Below are 18648 nucleotides of genomic sequence, written 5' to 3'. Positions count from 1 at the left end.
AATTAAACAGATTAAGTTGTTGTAATGTAATCATTTTCTATCATTGTAATTTCATTAGTAGCCACTGGCAAAATAAAAACTAACCTTAAATTACAAGGACAGTCATAAAGTTGGTTAAAATTAGACCGTGAATTATACACTCTAAAATAAGATTTTAAATTGACTTTTTTTGTGAATGGTATTGGATAATGAGTCATTTATTTGACTCATACATCCAACAAATATTATTTTCTGAAATGCAATGATTATTGTAATAATTTCTTAAATTAAATTGGGAAAATAAAAAATGGACCTCGTGGATTGAAAAAGAGGGAAGGGGTGAGGGGAAGAGGGTCTCGTTTGTCTTCCGTCTTGGTTGAATCCAAGAGGGGAGGAAGAATTTTTTTTTTTTTTTTTTGGAGGAGAAAGAAAAGAGATTCTGGAACTCAATCAATCCATGCCCCTTTCACATTCTTGAGATTCATCTTTCTCCTTCAGATTTCAGATTCAAAGCCTTTCAATTCTCCCCTCGGCTAACTTCTCCGGCTATTCTTCCCAATGTCGTTGTGATTCCTGAATTTCAACTGAAAATCCCAGGTGGGTTTTTGTTTTTATGGCGTTTTAATCTCTTAATGGGGGAAACAGAATTCTGGGGTATGTGGGATTGTTATGAACATGAAATGGATATTTCTCTCTGTTAATTTTTTGTTTTCGTTTAGAATACCTTGGATTAGGTGCCTGTTTTATTTTCTGAAAAATTGTGATATCTTGTGCAATTTTTGGATTTTGTTTAGAGGGAATCATCCTATTGATTATACATCTCAGATTCTCATCTGGGTTGGTTTTGTTTATTAAAAAAAGCTCTGGATCTTAGCATTGTTTATAAATTTCTATTTTGTATCTATGTTTCTGACCCTTAATATATTTGCTTGATGGGTTTTGAAATATCTCAAAAGGTTGGAGCATTTTGACATTTCTGGATCTTGCCCATGGGTAATTGTTGTGCTACTCCTGGCACTCCTTCGGCTAAGCCTAAAGGTAAACACAAGAAGAAGGCCAAACCATTTTCTGCTAAAGATGGCGGGAAGAATGTGAATGGTTCTGGTAATAATAAGCTTCAGGTGTTGAGTGATCCAACTGGTCATGATATTTCGGCTCATTATGATCTTGGTCGCGAGCTTGGTCGAGGTGAATTTGGTGTAACATATTTATGCACAGATACAAATACAGGTGAAAAGTTTGCTTGTAAATCTATATCAAAGAAGAAACTTAGGACTGCTGTTGATATTGAGGATGTGCGAAGAGAGGTTCAAATAATGAAGCATTTGCCCAAGCATCCGAATATTGTTACCCTGAAGGATACTTATGAGGATGATCAGGCAGTTCACATTGTGATGGAACTGTGCGAGGGTGGGGAATTGTTTGACCGAATTGTTGCAAGGGGGCATTACACAGAGCGTGCAGCGGCTGTTGTTATGCGGACAATTGTTGAAGTTGTTCAGGTGAAAAGAAAATGTTGGTTAACTTTTAAACATGACATAGTTTTATCTTTAGCATTTTCAGATTAGTTGGAACATGTCTTAATCTTTTAGCACTTTTATGTTGATTGTATTTGCCATATGATTTTGACATTTTTGTTCTTGAGGAGTTACCTTGTTTTTTTACATGCATTTCATGTCACAGGCTTGTCATAAACATGGAGTGATGCATCGTGATCTCAAACCAGAGAATTTTCTTTTTGCAAACAAGAAGGAATCATCCCCGTTGAAAGCAATTGATTTTGGACTGTCTATCACTTTTAAACCAGGTATTACGGCTTGTATTCAATTGACATATGAGAATAATGTTATCATTTTGTTGTGCATTTTTATTTTGATTGTCTTGTTACACTTGCCACACATTTCTATTTGTTCATGTCTTCAGAAAATCCTACAAAGCATTAATGTTTCTATTGGATTAGGTGAACAATTCAATGAAATAGTAGGCAGTCCTTATTACATGGCCCCAGAGGTCCTAAAAAGGAATTATGGTCCAGAAGTTGATGTTTGGAGCGCTGGGGTTATCCTCTATATTTTACTCTGTGGCATTCCACCATTTTGGGCAGGTTTGGATTTTTGTTCCCTACATGGCAGTTCATGTCTTTAAAACTGTTTTTTTAACTGTATTGGTCATATCTTGTAAGAACAGTGGATCCTTATACATCATTTCGTTAAAATATAAGTTTTCATTTCTTGTTGATAGAGTCTCACACAAGTAGCCCACTAAGTGTAATTTTTGTAGTTCTTTTTTCAGATTTCCTCCTCATAAGTTACATTTCAATTTTCATGTAGAAACTGAACAGGGTGTAGCACAGGCAATTATTCGCTCGGTTATTGATTTTAGGAGAGACCCGTGGCCAAGAGTCTCTGAAAATGCAAAGGATCTTGTAAGAAAAATGCTTAATCCTGATCCCAAGCGGCGCCTTACTGCTCAGGAAGTTCTAGGTATCATGTCTACTGATTTTCACGTGCATCATTCTGACATCTGGCTCTTATAGTTTAGAATTTGCACATAATACCTGAAATATCACTTTGTGCAGACCATCCATGGTTACAAAATGCTAAGAAGGCTCCGAATGTTCCATTAGGTGAGACGGTGAAAGCAAGACTCAAGCAGTTTTCTGTGATGAACAAGCTCAAGAAACGAGCCCTAAGGGTAATCACAAAAGTCATTTGAGGTGTTTTATAGAATAGACTGCCTGAGCTATAGATGACACTTCATTTGATTATTTTCCTTAGGTGATTGCTGAGCATTTGTCGGTGGAGGAAGTAGCTGGCATAAAGGAGGCATTTGATATGATGGACGTTGAGAAGAGAGGGAAGATAAATCTCGAGGAGCTGAGAAGTGGATTGCAAAAGCTTGGACAACAGATTCCAGAAACAGATCTTCAGATACTTATGGAAGCAGTATGTACAATTATCTGTTATGTTGTACTTTTGTATCCTCGAATGTGTGTGCCTTGGATTTGCAACCTTCTTTCTTGGACTCATTTAGATTTTTCGATAAATGTAGATATAGAGGCCAATGTTCTCGAAAAAGAAAATAAAAAAGGAAGCAATAAGCACGAACAGTTAGATACTTGGATTTGTGGTGTCTGACTGACTCAAAGCCAGTCCATTTTAAGAAAACTTGCAATTGTCAGCTTGTCTTGTGAAGTAGTAATCAAAATTTTAGACACAATTACCAACTCAAATTTTGCTTTCTACAGGCTGGTGTTCAGGATGATGGAACTCTCAACTACGGAGAGTTTGTTGCAGTTTCAATCCACCTCAAAAGGATGGCAAATGACGAGCACCTGCATAAAGCTTTTGCATTCTTTGATCAGAACCAGAGTGGTTTCATCGAGATTGAAGAGCTTCGAGCTGTGCTGCTAGACGATGAAGAAACGAATATTGAGGATGTCATCAGTGCCATTATGCATGATGTCGACACGGATAAGGTCAGCATTGTGTTTCTGCTTAGATATAGCTCATGTCCAGTTTAACTCGATATTCCTCGAAATGATTCATAATTCTACTTCCTGCTTGGCCATAGATGTTGATTTGATATAAATGTGGAAACTTATAGGCCAGTTCTTCCAACCCTTCTATTCTGCTTTTGTAGGATGGGCGCATAAGCTATGAAGAGTTTGCAGCCATGATGAAGGCAGGAACTGATTGGAGAAAAGCGTCAAGACAATATTCACGGGAAAGATTCAACAGTCTGAGCTTGAAGTTGTTCAGAGAAGGGTCATTGAAACTTACAAGTTAAGGTAGATGAACCATCTGAAAGATGAAATGATTCAAACTGATGTTTGAAGAATGCAAAAATTTGGAATATACAAATATATTTATGTTGGGTTTTCGGCTATTCATTTATGGTTAAGAGCTATGATCAATGGCCTATAATTATTAATATTATTATCATTTGAAATCTATTCCAAGTGAAACCATTGGATCAGGATCAAGGTCTCAAGTTTGTGAACAATGAACACCTTTCCAACTGTATTTTTAGAGCTTTGCTTGTGTTTTTGAAGAAGCTGAATGCCAAGGTAGAGCTGATGAGAATTTACCATTTTGGCCTTCCATTTGTGGAAGTAGAGAGAGAACACTTTCTGGGATTTTCTTGCCAACCTCCCTTAATGATGACTTTTAAATTCATATTCTTGTAGAGAGAGATAATGCTCCTTTGTGCAATCATCGCTTTGTTATCGAAATGCTTCTGGATGACGTATACAAAAGAATTCATTCGTGTAGAGGGATTTCTGAAGTGAGACAATGATAAAGATACGTGTTGATTCACTTGTTTGGTTGAACTTTTCTTTTTAATTTTAAACTTATATATGTTTAAAGTTAAGTTATCTGGTGAAGTCCTGGACCCCATCAATGTTATCGTATCGAAAAGACGAAATGATCGTGTTTTGGGTGTCTGATTTCAAGAGGAGTGAGTGTCTCGATCTAGATATTGGTACAAACAAGAGTGAAGTTATGATCTTATCAAATGTGGTGTTTGTTGAGGTATTGTGATCAACAACATTGATAAAATGTAAAAAGAAAAAACAAAATACTTAAATGAACTTTGAGATTGTGGAAGCAAAAACAAGAAAAAGTCATGACGAGGGAGATTCATGGCAATTCATAGCTTTGTTTTACAGATTTTACAATCAAACTTCAAAGTCTGAAACCAAATGAAAGAGTTTAATAGACAAGAAGAAGAAAAAGAAAGACAACAGAGAAAAACATCTCTTGAAATCACTTGCGGCAAATACGGGCAGTGGGCATTGTGACACAGATTGGAGCATACTTCTGCTTGGCTTCAGGGGAGCCACGTGGCGGCTCATCGGCCATCGCTGCCTTCGCCAAGGTTGCTGCTGCCACCGTGACAGCGGCCGCTACTAACTCCCGCCGCCCTTGCCTGTTTTCCACCTTCACATTCTTGATCTCCAAATTGACATTGGAGGCATCGCTAGAGGTGGAGGCTTTGGCGACAACGAGTGCTCGGCGGGCGGCGGTGGAGGGTTGCTTGTTAGCGGTGGCAGGGAGGAAGGAGGCTGTCATAGCCATGGATGCCATTTTTAGGAAATGTGAGGAATTGGGGTTAAGAGAGATTGTTGGTTGTTGAGAGAGTGGTTGAGGGAAAGAAAGAGGATATAGTTATGTTTGGGAGTGTGGGCAAGTGATTGAAGGTTCATGTTGATTCTTTCATTGAAGCATCATCCACTTCCTTATCCCAATAGATTTTGTAGCCACTACTTTCTTGCCACTTGTTCTTGCTTTATCTCTATGCCATTACAACTTTTCTTTACATGACATTCACAACATCACTTCTTAATTAATTATAATTCGAATAATTCTTTTTAATTAGCTAATAAAGCTAAACATAAGAATTTACTAAAATAGATGGTGCTTAAAAGTATAAATCTTGAAACGTAGTGATCAAATTAAAACAAAACTCTAATTTCAAGAATAAATTTATAATATTTTAAAATTTAAAGATTAAATTGAAATCAAATTCAAAATTTAATGACTAAAAGTGTAACTGTTTAAAACTTAAGAACCAAATTGAAAGGTGATCCAAAACCTAAGGATCAAAAAGATTTTTTTTTTTCTTTCAAAAATCTATATCAACACTTCCTTTATAAATTTTGGAACATATATTTATATGGTGCCTTTTCATGAGTGAGAATTATTATTGTTATTTTACCAAATTTGATAAAAGTTAACACCAAATTAACAATAAGAACTAATTTCAAAATTTAGTAAAAGTATAAGTACTAGAATTAAAATAAAATGGTATACTAAATCTTTATATAATGAAATCACCAATGTTGTGGATGAATTTGGACTAGATAATAGAGTTTGCAAATTATCTGATCAAGAAAATGGTGAGAAAACTACATCCTAGGGCCCAATTAAGAAGATAGCAGTTTCGGCCGCCAAGGATGAGGTTGAGGCCGACCCTCCCCGTTTGATGAATGGAGCATGTTACAGTCTATTTTGGTCTCGAAAAGAGGATAGTTTGAGTAAAAAGACTCAACCAACCTCCTTGATCCCAACTTTGTCTAAGGATGAGGTCAAGGCTGAGCCTCCAAATTTGATAAATGGGACATGCTAAATGTGCACCCATTTGGTTCAAGAGTTTACCTAATATGATTTAGAAACTTTGATATGGACATCCTGGATTAGAATTTCACTATAAATACATCATTATGAATTCAGAGGAAGTAAGTTCATTCTAATACTCAAACTCCCTACTTGCTACACGTATACACTTTCTAACTTAAGCATCAAAGCCTATGTGTCAAATACCACACCAGTGTGCAGATCTTTCCATCATACAGGTCACCTCATTCCCTAAATTACAAATTTATCGTTGTTGTCACGTGAATGTCTTTCTCTATCTGGATTTTGGCATCGGCAATCGAAGAGATCTTAAGAGTTAGATGTTTTAACAAGGTTGTACGTTAGTAATTGAGTGTGTGTTGTTAATAACCAATTATGTCCTTTTTTATATTAAGCTATTTATCATTTTATAAGTTAAATTGGTGTGAGAATTGGACAAATGGAAGAAAATGAGAGTATCTATATGAAAGATGAGAAAAAGAAATCTATATAATTTATTTTAAAATTGGTTCTTTTCGAACTCAAGAACACTTAAAATAAATTCATTATTATACTTACCAAAGGAGCATTTTTTTTATATATAAGATTAAGAATATTAATACAACTTTTGATAGTTAAAAATTATTTTTGAAATGACTATCGATGGTTTGTCTTCATATACTAACAATAGACATGTATATAAGTTTTTAAGTATGTTTTTTAAACTTTTAAAAGTTGTAGATATTTTTAAATAAAACACTAACTATTTGTATTCAAAACTAACAATAAGAATATTTTTTAACATTTTTTTAAAATTTAAAGGTATTTTTTAAGTTTTGAAAGTTCAAGATTTTTTCAAGTAAAGTAGAAAATTTAAAGGTATTTTATATAATTTAAATTACTATTTGGAATACTTTTTTAATAAATAAATAAATAGGGTATTGTACTTGGACAGTATGACTGTTTATCTGTTCTGAGTGTAGCAGAGAGTCGTTCTGCTTTCGCAATTACCAATTTATCCAAATATTTTCAAAATTTGAAATTCTGAAATCCAAATTCAGTTGGGCCTAAAATCCGTTAATTTTGGGCCTTGGTTTCCGAGCCACTTAACTTGGGCCTTACGCTTCATTAACCAACCACATTTCATGCATCACTGTTCCCCTCTATTTATTTTATTTAATTTTGTAAATATTCATTTTGTCCTATCCTTTTTATTTGAGAAATTATTTCATTAAAAAAAATTAGAAAAATATAATTTTAGTATCAATTAAATTTTCAAACTAATAATTTTATCAATTTAAACCCTAAGTTTTTCGTTAATAAATCCATTTAGATCATTTGCTAGTTATTCATATTGATTTTTGCTCATTTGAAAGAATCTCAAGATCATTTAATAAAATTATTTTATCTGAAAATATCATTAACGTAGGTAGAAAAAAATATAGCGTAATATAAACACTGAAAGATTACTCGAATTTAGTGACAAGATGTTACTAGTGTATGAAAGTAGTGGATGAATTTTTCGTTAATTTTAGAGCAAAATATACTTTTGATCCCCAAGGTTTGAAGTAGATGTTTATTCGGTCTTCGAAGTTTCCAGAATGAACACTTTGGTTCCTGAAGTTTAAGAAATTATTCTAAATGGTCCCCGATACCTCTTGAACCATTAGTTGACTAATGGGGAAATGATGTGATCGTTAAATGATAAGGTAACTAGCTGATTTGACAAAATAGTAATAATGATAATAATAGTAATAATAATAATTTATTTTTAATGATGTGGCCTCCCTCCCAACTCCATCTTCTCCATCATTGTCTTCAACCCCCATGGCCATGGAGCTCGCTCCCCCTTTTTTATTTACTCTCCTTCCCAAAAGCCTGCAACTTTTGTCAACTAACACATGTTCTTCCTCTCAATCACTAGCTCTAATCCCACCCTCTATTCCCACTACATTAGAATAAACACCACTTCGAGTGGCAGAGCCAAGAATTTTTTATGAAGATGCCATATGTAATTGGATTGGCAACAGGGTCGAGATCAAAGGGATTTCCCGTCTCCATCCCTGTAGAGTATTTATTCCACTCTCACCTTTACCTCCCACCATTTGAAGACGAGGACGGAGGCAGGAATTCCCTGTCAGGGGAATCAGATTCCTCGATTCAACCACTCCGCCAACACAATCTCTAAGTGAAAAATTGAATAAAACTACATATATATATAATATTCCAACCAATTGAACAGGGGCACACATGTGGCTCTACCCCGACCACTTTCATATCTAAATTTCTTATTTTGTTATCTACTTTTTATCGATACTTAAAAAAAAATCACAAACTTGTTTATATTTTTAGAATTTAGTTTATGGTATCAAAAAGGTATTAGCCCTCACCTCTTCAACATCTAGAAAAAAAGTCCTATTAGTTAAGGTCTTTCGTAAAAGCACTATGGACAGTGGTTCTGGGAATTTTGCATTACATTGGTCTGGACCCTCTTTCTCTAGGGCAATTACCAGAACCACCGGCCATAGTGCTTTTACGAAAGACCTTAACTAATAGGGTATGGTTATTGTGGACCAATGTAAATGCGGAGAAAGGTGGATTGTTATTGTGGACGATTTGGAAGATATAGTTGGAGACATGTATGGTTACATTCTATTTATATACTCGCGATAAATTATTATAAGAAATTGAGAAAAATAGGTTTAATATTAAAAATAAAAAATTAAATACAAAATAGTTAATAAATCTATTTATTATTACTTTCTTAATTTATTTTTTATTTTTTATTTTTTGGAAAGGGAGCTGAATGGTTGTTAAGATGGAGACAAACAAGTCAAATACTATGCAACTACTGGTTGAGCATTAAAATTTAAAATATATGTGTGGGTATGTTGATAAGACAAAATTAAAGAAATAGTGAAATTACTCGTGAAGGGGAAAAAACCATTCATGCCCTAAAATGTTTCAATTAAAATTTTCATAATTATATCCATTTAAATATTTACTTTTTATATATGTATCAAATTACACTTTCTCTAGACTTTGTTAAGAAAAAAAATTGTGTAATGTAAGAGTTATATTCGAATCAATCTAGAATATTTATTCTATTATCTTTTGAAATTATCTATGCATCTATTCTTGCATGTGTGTAATTTTTTTTAAAATATCAAATTAATAAAATAAACTATTATAATTGATACAAATATGATTTTTTTTTAAATAATAATTAAGAGTCTAAATTGATTCACTTATTAAATTTTTGGATTTAATTGATAAAATATAAGTCTCAAGTGAAATTCATCCAAACCAATAAATTGACGCCTATACAAAATTTCATAATTTAATTTGGGATAACTTTTATTTGAAAGTTTTAATTTATACAACTCCAAGATTTAGAGGCATCAATTAAAAATTTTCCTAAATCACATCAATTAAAAATTTTCCTAAATCATTTGTATATTTATTGTTAATATACTATCTTGGTCGTTATATTTAGGAAGTTCTTTGATTTTAATCAATATACTTTCAATAAAACTTGAATTTAGTTATATTGCTAGTTATTTTTTTAAAATTTTTTTATTATTTATTACGAGTTTTGTACACATTCAAGTATTATATTATCTTACTTAAGTGAAAATTATTATTATTATTAATTAATCAATTTCAATAAAAAAATTGAATATAAGAGATTAAATTTAAAATTTATTAAAAAATATAAAGACTAAAATTAAACATTTAAAAGTAATTAAATAAACCAGGAAAATTTGCAAAAAAACCACTCTAGAAATATAGGGATAGTTGTAATTACACCTTCCAACTTTCAATTGTAAAAATTGAATCCCGAAATTTATATAAATATTAAAATTGGACTCTTAAATTTATAATAGTAAATTGAACTCTTAAATGATAAAAATTGAACCCTTAAAATTATATAATTATTTAAATTTTTATAATTATATAAATTTGAAGATCTAATTTTAATATTTTTATAAATTCGAGAAAATTTGAGATATCCTTTGGGAATAAATTTTGTAATTTGAAAATAAACGAACAAAATAATATTTGAAAGGGAATAAAAATAATAATGTGGGGAAGTGAGAGTGAGAGTTTGAGCGGATAGCGGATGACGTGGACAATAAAGAAAGTCAGAGGGATAGCATTGCACTTACAAAGCGGTCACATCATTCGTGTGAGTTTGTTTGGTTTGATGCGCTCTCTACAGTCTATACTATTATACTGCCACTCCACTATTTTTATTTTCACACCCTTTTACATCAACTATTCTTTCAATTTTTCAAATATATATAGGCTACTTCTATTAATTTATAATGAAAATTATATTAATAAATCAATCGTAATGAGTCATGATGACAGATGTAATTAGATTATTTATGACCATATTTATTTAAAATTATAAATATGTCATATTTACTATTATAGTTACCGTCTAGGATCAAATGTAAATATGATTAATTCATAATTTTCATGCTCTAATAGTAACAATAATGATAACATTGACGATATCAGAATAATTTTCAAACGCAATTGGATTGAGCATCATCCACGTATCAATCAGTTTGCAGTTTTTTATTACAAATTTGGAAGTAGTCCAAGACGTTAATACGAGTACGAACACGAGTAAATAACACCAAACGTAATCAAATAGAGCTCGCTTTTCATATTACCATTGATTTATTACGTTTCTCATGAGGAAAACGCAACCTTGATTCCTAAAATTTGAGAAATATGTGTATTTGATTCTTGAGTTTTTAAAATATATCTTCTTAGTCTTCGAGTTTTTAAATATATATATATATATATATATATATTTATTAGTCCTTAGGTTTTTAAAATATATTTTTTAGTTCCTAAAATAAATATAGGTTTAGGAGATCCACAATATATTTTTTTTAATGATTTTAAATTAGAGAAATAATTTAAATTATTATCTTTTCTCTCTAAAATAACTTATTTTTTTTAATTCAAAAGGTCATATAATTATTTAAAATAATAAAAGAATTACTTCAAAAGCTTTTTAAATATATTCTTTAAAATTGGTAGACTAAAATAGTAAAATTTAAAAACTCATTGACCAAATATATCTATTCTAAGAATTTTTGGGACTAAAAAGGTATATTTAACAACTCATGAGCCAAACACACCTATTTTTAAAATTTGGAGACAAAAAATTTAATTTTCAAAACCTAAAATTAAAGAGGTGCAAGAGAAATTTAAAGGCTTAATTTTCAAAAACTAAAATAAAAAATTCAAATAGTTATCAAAAGAGACATTAACTATTTTCATTATTTATTTTGAATGGAGCTCAATAACAGAGAAATTTAACTCCAAAGGAAAAATTAATATGTAATTTAAAAAAGATGTGATCATAACTTGAAAAAGATGAAAAAAGTCCAATATGGCATAAGTTTAAACATTTCTCATCGTGTTTAACCTTGGATTTGAAATTGAATTTGATTTAGATTATGTAATTACTTTCTACACTAAATATATGTGTATTATTCTATTATTTATGCTCCAAAAGAACAATATCAAACCAATATCATAATATAATAAGATATATATGGTCTTGTGCCCCGAATCTTTTGAATTAACAAACAACATAGTTTAAAAGTCACATAAACAAAGTTTTAGCCCATTTCTCAAATAACAACTTGGTCTTGGGGCAAGCCAAGAAATGTCCTGCCAAAGGGAGTTGAGATTTGGATGTAAATTAAATTAACAGAGTTTGTAGTATACTAGTTTTTCAAATAATAACAATATGCATGGTACATTTTACAACGGTAAAAATTCATGAAATTGCGTGACCAAATTGTAAGTCTCAGTCCAATATCAAATCAAGCCACTTACAATTTTATAAAAATAAAAAGAAAACACACACACATATATATATAAAACTCAACATAATAATAATGTCACAATAAAAAAAAAAGGAGTTTGACAAAAAAAAAAATTAAAATAGAATAGGGACAAAATACGATTTAAGTATAATGAAATGAAATGAAATAATCAAGTGTCTAATTCTAAATTTTTCATGCAAATCAAATCTAATAATGTCTTTAACACTCTGTCAAGAAGAATGAAAATATTGTAATTTGTTCACTTTGTCAGTGGAAGAGTTTAAACCCCATAAAAAAGCAATTTAAATTAAAATGAAGAATTAAAACAATATTTTTTTTTTAAAGAAGAGAAAGTCCAAAGCTCCAACAAAGAATACCCTTAAACGGCACGTACCAATATTTTTATTGGTAAATATCCACCACCAATCATATATAATTATATGAATTTTTGGCTGACAAACAAACACCTTGTTAACTGTGACTGTTGTGTCTGTTCTTTCCCTTTCATTAACATTTAAATATTTACAATGTCTTCCTTTTCTTTTCAAAACTCTATTTTATTTTTTTTCATTTTTTTTAAAACCTATTTTATTTGTTTAAACATTCAAATACTTATTTAGTTACTCTACTTTGTACTAAAAAGGGGGGGAAAACTATTGCATTCTTAGAATTATTTTTTCTTTAATAAATCAGATTTTATGTGAAAAATATATTTTGTTTATTTATTTGATTTATAAATGTTTTCATATACAAATATTTCAAGTTATAGCAAATCAAGTTGGATGAGTTGAAATCTTTTTCAAACAGGCCAACTTGAGCGTAGCTACTATAAAATCTATTTACATAAAAAAAATATTAGGGTATTACAATGGATAACACTTTTAAGGTTAATAATTAGTGTATAACAATACTTTAAAGAATTGCAATTATAGCAATATCTATTATGATAGTTTCTATCGTTAGTAGACTCTTAGCGATGTGATATATCACAAATAGACTCTAAAACTTTGATCTAAATTTTGTTATATTTGTGAATTCATTTGCATTGTCCTATATTTGCTAATATTTTGGGTCTAACTACTATATTTGTAACTGTCCCCAAAATAATATAGAGTGAAGATTCAAACCTCTCACTCAATAAAAGAAATAGGCGTCTAGAACTATGCACATATAGCACAATGTTTAGAAACTTAAACTTAAGCATTTGATTAATAATTATCTATATAAACAAATGCACAAACAGTAAGTTAGATGCTAAGTTTTTAAATATGTTTTAAGTTCTATTTAAATGCTAAATAATAAAAAGTAACCATTAAGTTGAAGATTAGCTTCTCGAGTAAATTATAGGAATTGAAACATAACTACATTAAAGTGGCATGTTGGGACTTGAAGAACTAAAATAAAGCAAGGGAAGTGAAATTAAACTATTAATTAATTAGATGGGATTTGACCGTTGTGCATTAAATTAATTTAAATAAAACCACATATTATTGTTTGTTTATGTTTAAATTGATGCAAGTGTTGTGGTTTGTGCTGACTTCATTGTTTATTAGTGGTAGGTATTTGTTTTTGCAAACATTTTACCCAAAATCCGATTCCTTCCTTCCTCATCTCAGATCCTCCCTTAATTAAAAATAAAAAATAAAAAAAAATCAAGGCCTCCTGAGATTTGTGTACGAATGACATTTTTACAAGTGGCTTTACGATTGATGATCCGCTCCTCACAAATGTACGGAATCTAATTGTGTAAGAGTGTATTACTACATCTACGATCGTAGCCCACAAACACATGAAATCTAACATTTTGCTTATTTCAGAGTGTACTCCCGTATCTTATGTTGTAGTCTTAACACGATGGTCATAAAATACGACGATGTACTCTGACATAAACAGAAGATTAGCTTTCATGCATTCATAGGCAAAATAGGCTGCTGAGTTAAAAAAAACTCCACTTCTCATCCTCCAAGGAAATAAATTAGGCTCATGCAAAAAAAAGAAACACACATTACAATTCACAAAACAGCTTTCATTTGAAATCTCTGTACTCTTACACTTCACGAGGTTGCACGCCTAGCTTAGCTTCTCTCCCAATTTGATTTTCCCCCTTCATTTCTCCAGCTTTCTCTCTGTCTGTTTCTTCTTCTTCTTCTTCTTCTTCTTCTTCTTCTTTCTCTCTCTGGTTTTCGTTTTCAAAACCCAGTGGGAAAACCAAAGGGGGCTTTTGGTTTTTAGGTTCATTTTCATTTCATTTTGATTCCAATGTCATCATTGGCGACAGTGACGGCTACTAGAAGGCCTAAATGGCAGTACCCACAACCGGCGCCGCCGACTCCGAGGATTCTCCACTTTCCGAGGAGGCCAAGGACGCGGCGGCGGGCGTCCAAGAGTCTACCTGCAAAACCCACTTCCGGTTTCGGTGGGAGAGGGAAGCTTGAGGCGTTGTTTGATCAGGAACGGGAATTTTTGAAGGAGGATTTTCCGGTTGTTTTGATGGATCGTGAGAGAGAGAGCGGCGGTTACCGCGGAAGAGCAGCGGCGGAGGAGAAGTGGCGGTTTCAGGCGGAGATGTTGAGGGCGGAATGTAACTTGTTGAGGATGGAAAGAGAGATTACCAACAAGAAATTGGAGAAGATGAAGAGTCGAATGGAAAGAACTCTGAAATCGGCTGTTCAAGCTCTTGTTTCTGTGAGTATTGTCCATCCTCTTTTTTCCCTTCAATTTCTGTTCTCTGTTTTTCCTTCCAACAAGAAAGGAACTTAAAATTTCAAAATCAAAGAACTCAATCCTCAATAAGAATAACAACACTTCTTATGATTGGTTGCTGAGAAAATAAATTTTGGGCAGTAACTTTTGAGTTGGGTTTCGGGGTTTATGAGAAAGATTGGTACGGGATTCGTATTCTAAAAACCAAATTTGATGCAGGGGAGAAACAAGATATACGAGGGCAAGGATATGAAGATGGTATTAGAGGATGAGATCAACGAATTGGCTCAGAAACTCGAGAGATTGCGCAGGGGATCAAGAAATAAACTAATTGAATTTAGGAAGTGTAATAATTTTGACAAGCAAGCGTCATTGCTACAGAGAAAGCTTGAGAAAATTGGAGAGGACTCTGATGAACTGATAGTTACAGAGACGAAGGGGGATTGTAGAGATCAGGAAAGCTTCATATCAAGTGGCAAATTCAATGTAAGAATGGTCTGTTGAAATATCTGTTTTCTGATCCTAATTGTTCATGGTATCTAATTAACTGTTTCTTAAAACCTTGAAGAATGTTCAGGTGGAGGTTTTGAGGAGAAAAATGGAGGATCTGTCGAAGGGAACATTGTTAGAGAGAATGAGGGAGGAATGTAGGTCCATGCTTTCCACTTCAGCCACCAGCTCCGTCACTTGCTCCGCCGCATCCTCTAAGATCAGAACTGAACATCCGGATTCTTCCATGCCGAAACACCTACAGAATCTGGTAAGATTTCTCTTCTCGAGTGATCGTGATTAACCTAATTTGAATAGAATTAAAATCTCTGTAACATGAGGATTATGTGTTCTTTAATCGTTCAGGACTCAACAGCACAAGAACAGAATCAATGCTCAGGGCATTGCAAGGCGATTATTCGAAGAATCACGGAGCAAGTTAAAGCTGAAAAAGATCAATGGTCGCAAATGCAGGAGATGTTGAATCAAGTAAGGGAAGAAATGGAAGAGTTACAGGTTTCTCGTGAGTTCTGGAAAGATCAAGCCCTAAAATCCGAATCACAAATCCAATCTCTTCAATCCTCTGTAAGAACAATCTCTAAACCTAATATTCAAAATTCAATTTCAAAATACTCAAGAAAAAAAAACTCAATTACCTTAGCATCTGTGATGAACTGACGATTGGATTAAAAATTGCGATTGTGGCGGTAGGTTGAAGAATGGAAAGAGAAGGCGATGGCGATAGAGAGATTGAAGAAGAAAGGACAAGGTTCGCCACCTGATGAAATGGAGAAGCATGTGTTGATTTGCCGAGTGAAGGAGAAGAATCATAACCTGCTCCTCCATGCAAGGGATGTTCGAAGCAGGAGGAGAGAGATCTCCATTGATGAACAACAAGGTCAAGAACAACAACAAAAAATTCATTCGCAAATCAAAACGATGGAGAAATGTCAGCGATTACCTTTTCGAGATATCGGTAACCGTCATCATAATTGAATTAGACGTCCTTATCCCTTAGTTCTTATTTTTTGATGCATTTGTTTGTTTCCTTTTTCCGAATTTGTACATATATCTTGATGAGCCTTTTCTTAAGGAGAACTATTATTTTAAGCTAAAGTCGGGATTTATAAATGGCGCAAATAACAAAAGTATCCATATTAGTCCAATTTCAGCATACTTCAACTTATATATCCTCCTCTACTCTTATTTCCAATATTTCCTATTTGTTCAAATTTCATATTTTCATCTATATTTTTACATTTTAGGAGTTCAATATGGATTGGAATGTGAATTAATATTTTTATTATATCTTAAAAAGGTTCATATAACATAATAATTAAGCAACCTGAATATCACTAATGATGGATAAATTAACTTTTTTAAAATAATAAAATATTTATTTATTAATTTAAATTTGTTTTTTGAATTTTTATTCTAATAATTTTTCTTAAATATCCATCGAAGTCGAAAATTAATTAATTTTTCTATCAAACTTTTCGTGAAATTAAGATTTCGGTATTTTAAACATTAGTTCTACTAAGGATAGACGTAGTTTAGTATTTCCATTTTTTTTTGGAATATGACCAAAATATCTTAACATAAAAAATAAGATAAACCTGCTACTTAGGCTGAAATTCAAAAAATAGAAAGAGATAGCTTGCTTCTATAGTGTGTCCAACAAAAAAAAAAAGAAAAGAAAAGAAAAAAAAGAAAAAAGAAAAAGGAAAAAAGAAAAAACTTGCTTTAAAACATGAAATAAATAAATAAATAATTTTTTGGTTGAGGCACACTTGACTCTAATTTAGAACAAATTGAGTAAACCAATAAATTAACGAATGAATAAACAATTTAACAACAAGTTTTAAGTGCTAGACTTCTAACCTGAGTGTGGAAGCATTGTCATGTCCTAGTGATCGGGTCACTAATCCCTCTTGCCATTCGCCGATCTATCTTCACCTTTACCTGAAAAACATGAAGAGAAAAGAATGAGTATATAAATATACCCAGTAAGCGACCTACTATTGGACCTACTAGGTGAATTGGTTAGCCTTCCTATCGACACGCAAGTGCACATTATGCATCGTAGGCATAAGCATAGACATAAGCATAAGGAGCAAACCCGAAGGCTCGATTTCATAAGTAGTGTCCCTGAAAGAACACAATTATAGACATAAGTGTTGTGTTTGATGCCCTAAAACTCGTAAATAGTAAATATAACATTGGACCGATCATTAATAAAGCGTTATTAATGTTTATTACAACAAATTATTATTGCTTATCTTGTATTTATCTTGCCTAAATGACCCTAATCTAATAAACTAACATCCTAGACTAATGTATGGGTCTGGAATTGTATGTGGAGAAATCTGGGGATCAATGTTTAAGATACAACCTAAAGGGTTTATAGTATATGGAAAGGTTGGGTACCTTATCCTGATAACACTATGAATATGACCCACTTAGTAATTGATACAAATGCAATGATTCAACGCATTCGTATTGAAAGAACTCTTATCAAAGAGAACCTATGAGCAAAAGCAAGATTGTTCCAAATTCGTTGTGACAGAAATACAAGTATTCACAAACATACATACAAGTTATGCACTTAAGAATAAATTATGGCATGCTTTGAAAACTTAAATACAAAGAACCGAAAGACTCACCTTTGAAGAATATTTCTTCTGTCTTTCTCTCGGTCTCGTCAAGAAATAACACCTCTCGCTGTCGCTGCAACGCCAAGCCAATCGTCTATCAAATCTCGATGTCGCTCACCACCGAACGGTCTTCTACACGAACAAGCAGCAAGGAGGACACCACCACTTAGTGACCTTGGTATTCTCGGAGTGAGAATCCATGAGATGTGGGCTCTGTTGGATTTGGTAGAGGAAAGGAGGAAACATGGTCGTATTTAACGACCAAGCAAGTGGGAGAGATTTTGTGTTTATCGTATAGACGGATGCTTGATCGTTTAGAAAAAGGTACACGATCGTTTAGGTAATCGGGTATGATCGTTTAGACAATTGTTTAGATAATCTCGCTCTTGCGTGCGATTGTTTAGTAAAAGCTATACGATCGTTTAGGTCGACTGTGCGTGTACACAATCGTTTTGGAAAACTTAAGCTATCATGTAGGCTCTAGTTAACTATACGATGAGCAGTGTACAAATCTAAAACGTTTGTTCGATATTTTTGCAAAATGAAAACTATTTTCATTTTATCCTTCAGTTATGAAAACTGACCCACTTTCACGTACGGTTATGGAGAAAACCACCAAAAATTATCTCATAATTGTTTAATTATAAATAAATATAATAACTAACTTATCATATTATATTTAGTTATTATATTTATAACCTATAATTTTAATATCACATCATATGCAACATTTAAACCATAGTCTTTTTCTCCTCCACTAGATATAAATCATATTTATATCCTTTTCTTCCAATTAATGTATCTCATACATCATGTTAACTATATCATATATAATTGATCAGTTTA

The 18648-nt window shown here is 32.4% G+C and overlaps 3 protein-coding genes and 2 long non-coding RNA genes across 5 annotated transcripts; 2 read left to right on the top strand and 3 right to left on the bottom strand.

Annotated features, from left to right (window-relative positions):
* The first annotated feature begins 226 nt into the window (after positions 1-226).
* LOC120088394 (calcium-dependent protein kinase 8-like) lies at positions 227-3934 on the top strand. The gene is made up of 9 exons (XM_039045656.2): positions 227-576; positions 936-1481; positions 1663-1786; positions 1940-2083; positions 2310-2462; positions 2558-2673; positions 2757-2924; positions 3227-3457; positions 3622-3934. The coding sequence occupies exons 2-9, from the start codon at positions 969-971 to the stop codon at positions 3766-3768; spliced, it is 1596 nt and encodes a 531-aa protein (XP_038901584.1). The 5' UTR covers positions 227-576; positions 936-968; the 3' UTR covers positions 3769-3934.
* A 675-nt stretch (positions 3935-4609) lies between these two features.
* Positions 4610-5167, bottom strand: LOC120088398 (Photosystem II 5 kD protein). The gene has a single exon (XM_039045665.2). The coding sequence runs from the start codon at positions 5067-5069 to the stop codon at positions 4749-4751; it is 321 nt and encodes a 106-aa protein (XP_038901593.1). The 5' UTR covers positions 5070-5167; the 3' UTR covers positions 4610-4748.
* Positions 5168-11635: 6468 nt separating this feature from the next.
* LOC150033058 (uncharacterized) lies at positions 11636-17110 on the bottom strand. The gene is made up of 2 exons (XR_016523692.1): positions 17030-17110; positions 11636-11798 (listed from the first exon to the last, which is right to left on the bottom strand). It is a non-coding gene; the product is annotated as an uncharacterized LOC150033058 (long non-coding RNA).
* On the bottom strand, positions 13642-15945 carry LOC150033059 (uncharacterized). Its single transcript, XR_016523691.1, has 2 exons — positions 15805-15945; positions 13642-15694 (listed from the first exon to the last, which is right to left on the bottom strand). It is a non-coding gene; the product is annotated as an uncharacterized LOC150033059 (long non-coding RNA).
* On the top strand, positions 14216-16312 carry LOC120087901 (myosin-like protein). Its single transcript, XM_039044910.2, has 5 exons — positions 14216-14641; positions 14879-15145; positions 15228-15419; positions 15515-15733; positions 15860-16312. Exons 1-5 carry the CDS (start codon positions 14216-14218, stop codon positions 16142-16144), a joined length of 1389 nt encoding a protein of 462 aa, XP_038900838.1. The 3' UTR covers positions 16145-16312.
* Positions 17111-18648: the final 1538 nt, after the last annotated feature.

The sequence above is a fragment of the Benincasa hispida genome, chromosome 10 (genome assembly GCF_027475165.1).
Source record: "Benincasa hispida cultivar pf3 chromosome 10, pf3_genome.v1.1, whole genome shotgun sequence".
Taxonomy (NCBI): domain Eukaryota; kingdom Viridiplantae; phylum Streptophyta; class Magnoliopsida; order Cucurbitales; family Cucurbitaceae; genus Benincasa; species Benincasa hispida.
This window is presented reverse-complemented; position numbering and strand designations above follow the sequence as displayed.

What these genes read in the sequence shown, in the direction of transcription:
- LOC120088394 (XM_039045656.2), top strand. Translation starts at nt 969, where the DNA reads ATGGGTAATTGTTGTGCTACTCCTGGCACTCCTTCGGCTAAGCCTAAA. An exon ending in CAATTGTTGAAGTTGTTCAG is followed by an intron (nt 1,482 to 1,662) that starts GTGAAAAGAAAA and finishes TTCATGTCACAG; the next exon opens with GCTTGTCATAAACATGGAGT. An exon ending in ATGATGTCGACACGGATAAG is followed by an intron (nt 3,458 to 3,621) that starts GTCAGCATTGTG and finishes CTGCTTTTGTAG; the next exon opens with GATGGGCGCATAAGCTATGA.
- LOC120087901 (XM_039044910.2), top strand. Translation starts at nt 14,216, where the DNA reads ATGTCATCATTGGCGACAGTGACGGCTACTAGAAGGCCTAAATGGCAG. An exon ending in CTGTTCAAGCTCTTGTTTCT is followed by an intron (nt 14,642 to 14,878) that starts GTGAGTATTGTC and finishes AATTTGATGCAG; the next exon opens with GGGAGAAACAAGATATACGA. An exon ending in TATCAAGTGGCAAATTCAAT is followed by an intron (nt 15,146 to 15,227) that starts GTAAGAATGGTC and finishes AAAACCTTGAAG; the next exon opens with AATGTTCAGGTGGAGGTTTT.
- LOC120088398 (XM_039045665.2), bottom strand. Translation starts at nt 5,069, where the DNA reads ATGGCATCCATGGCTATGACAGCCTCCTTCCTCCCTGCCACCGCTAAC.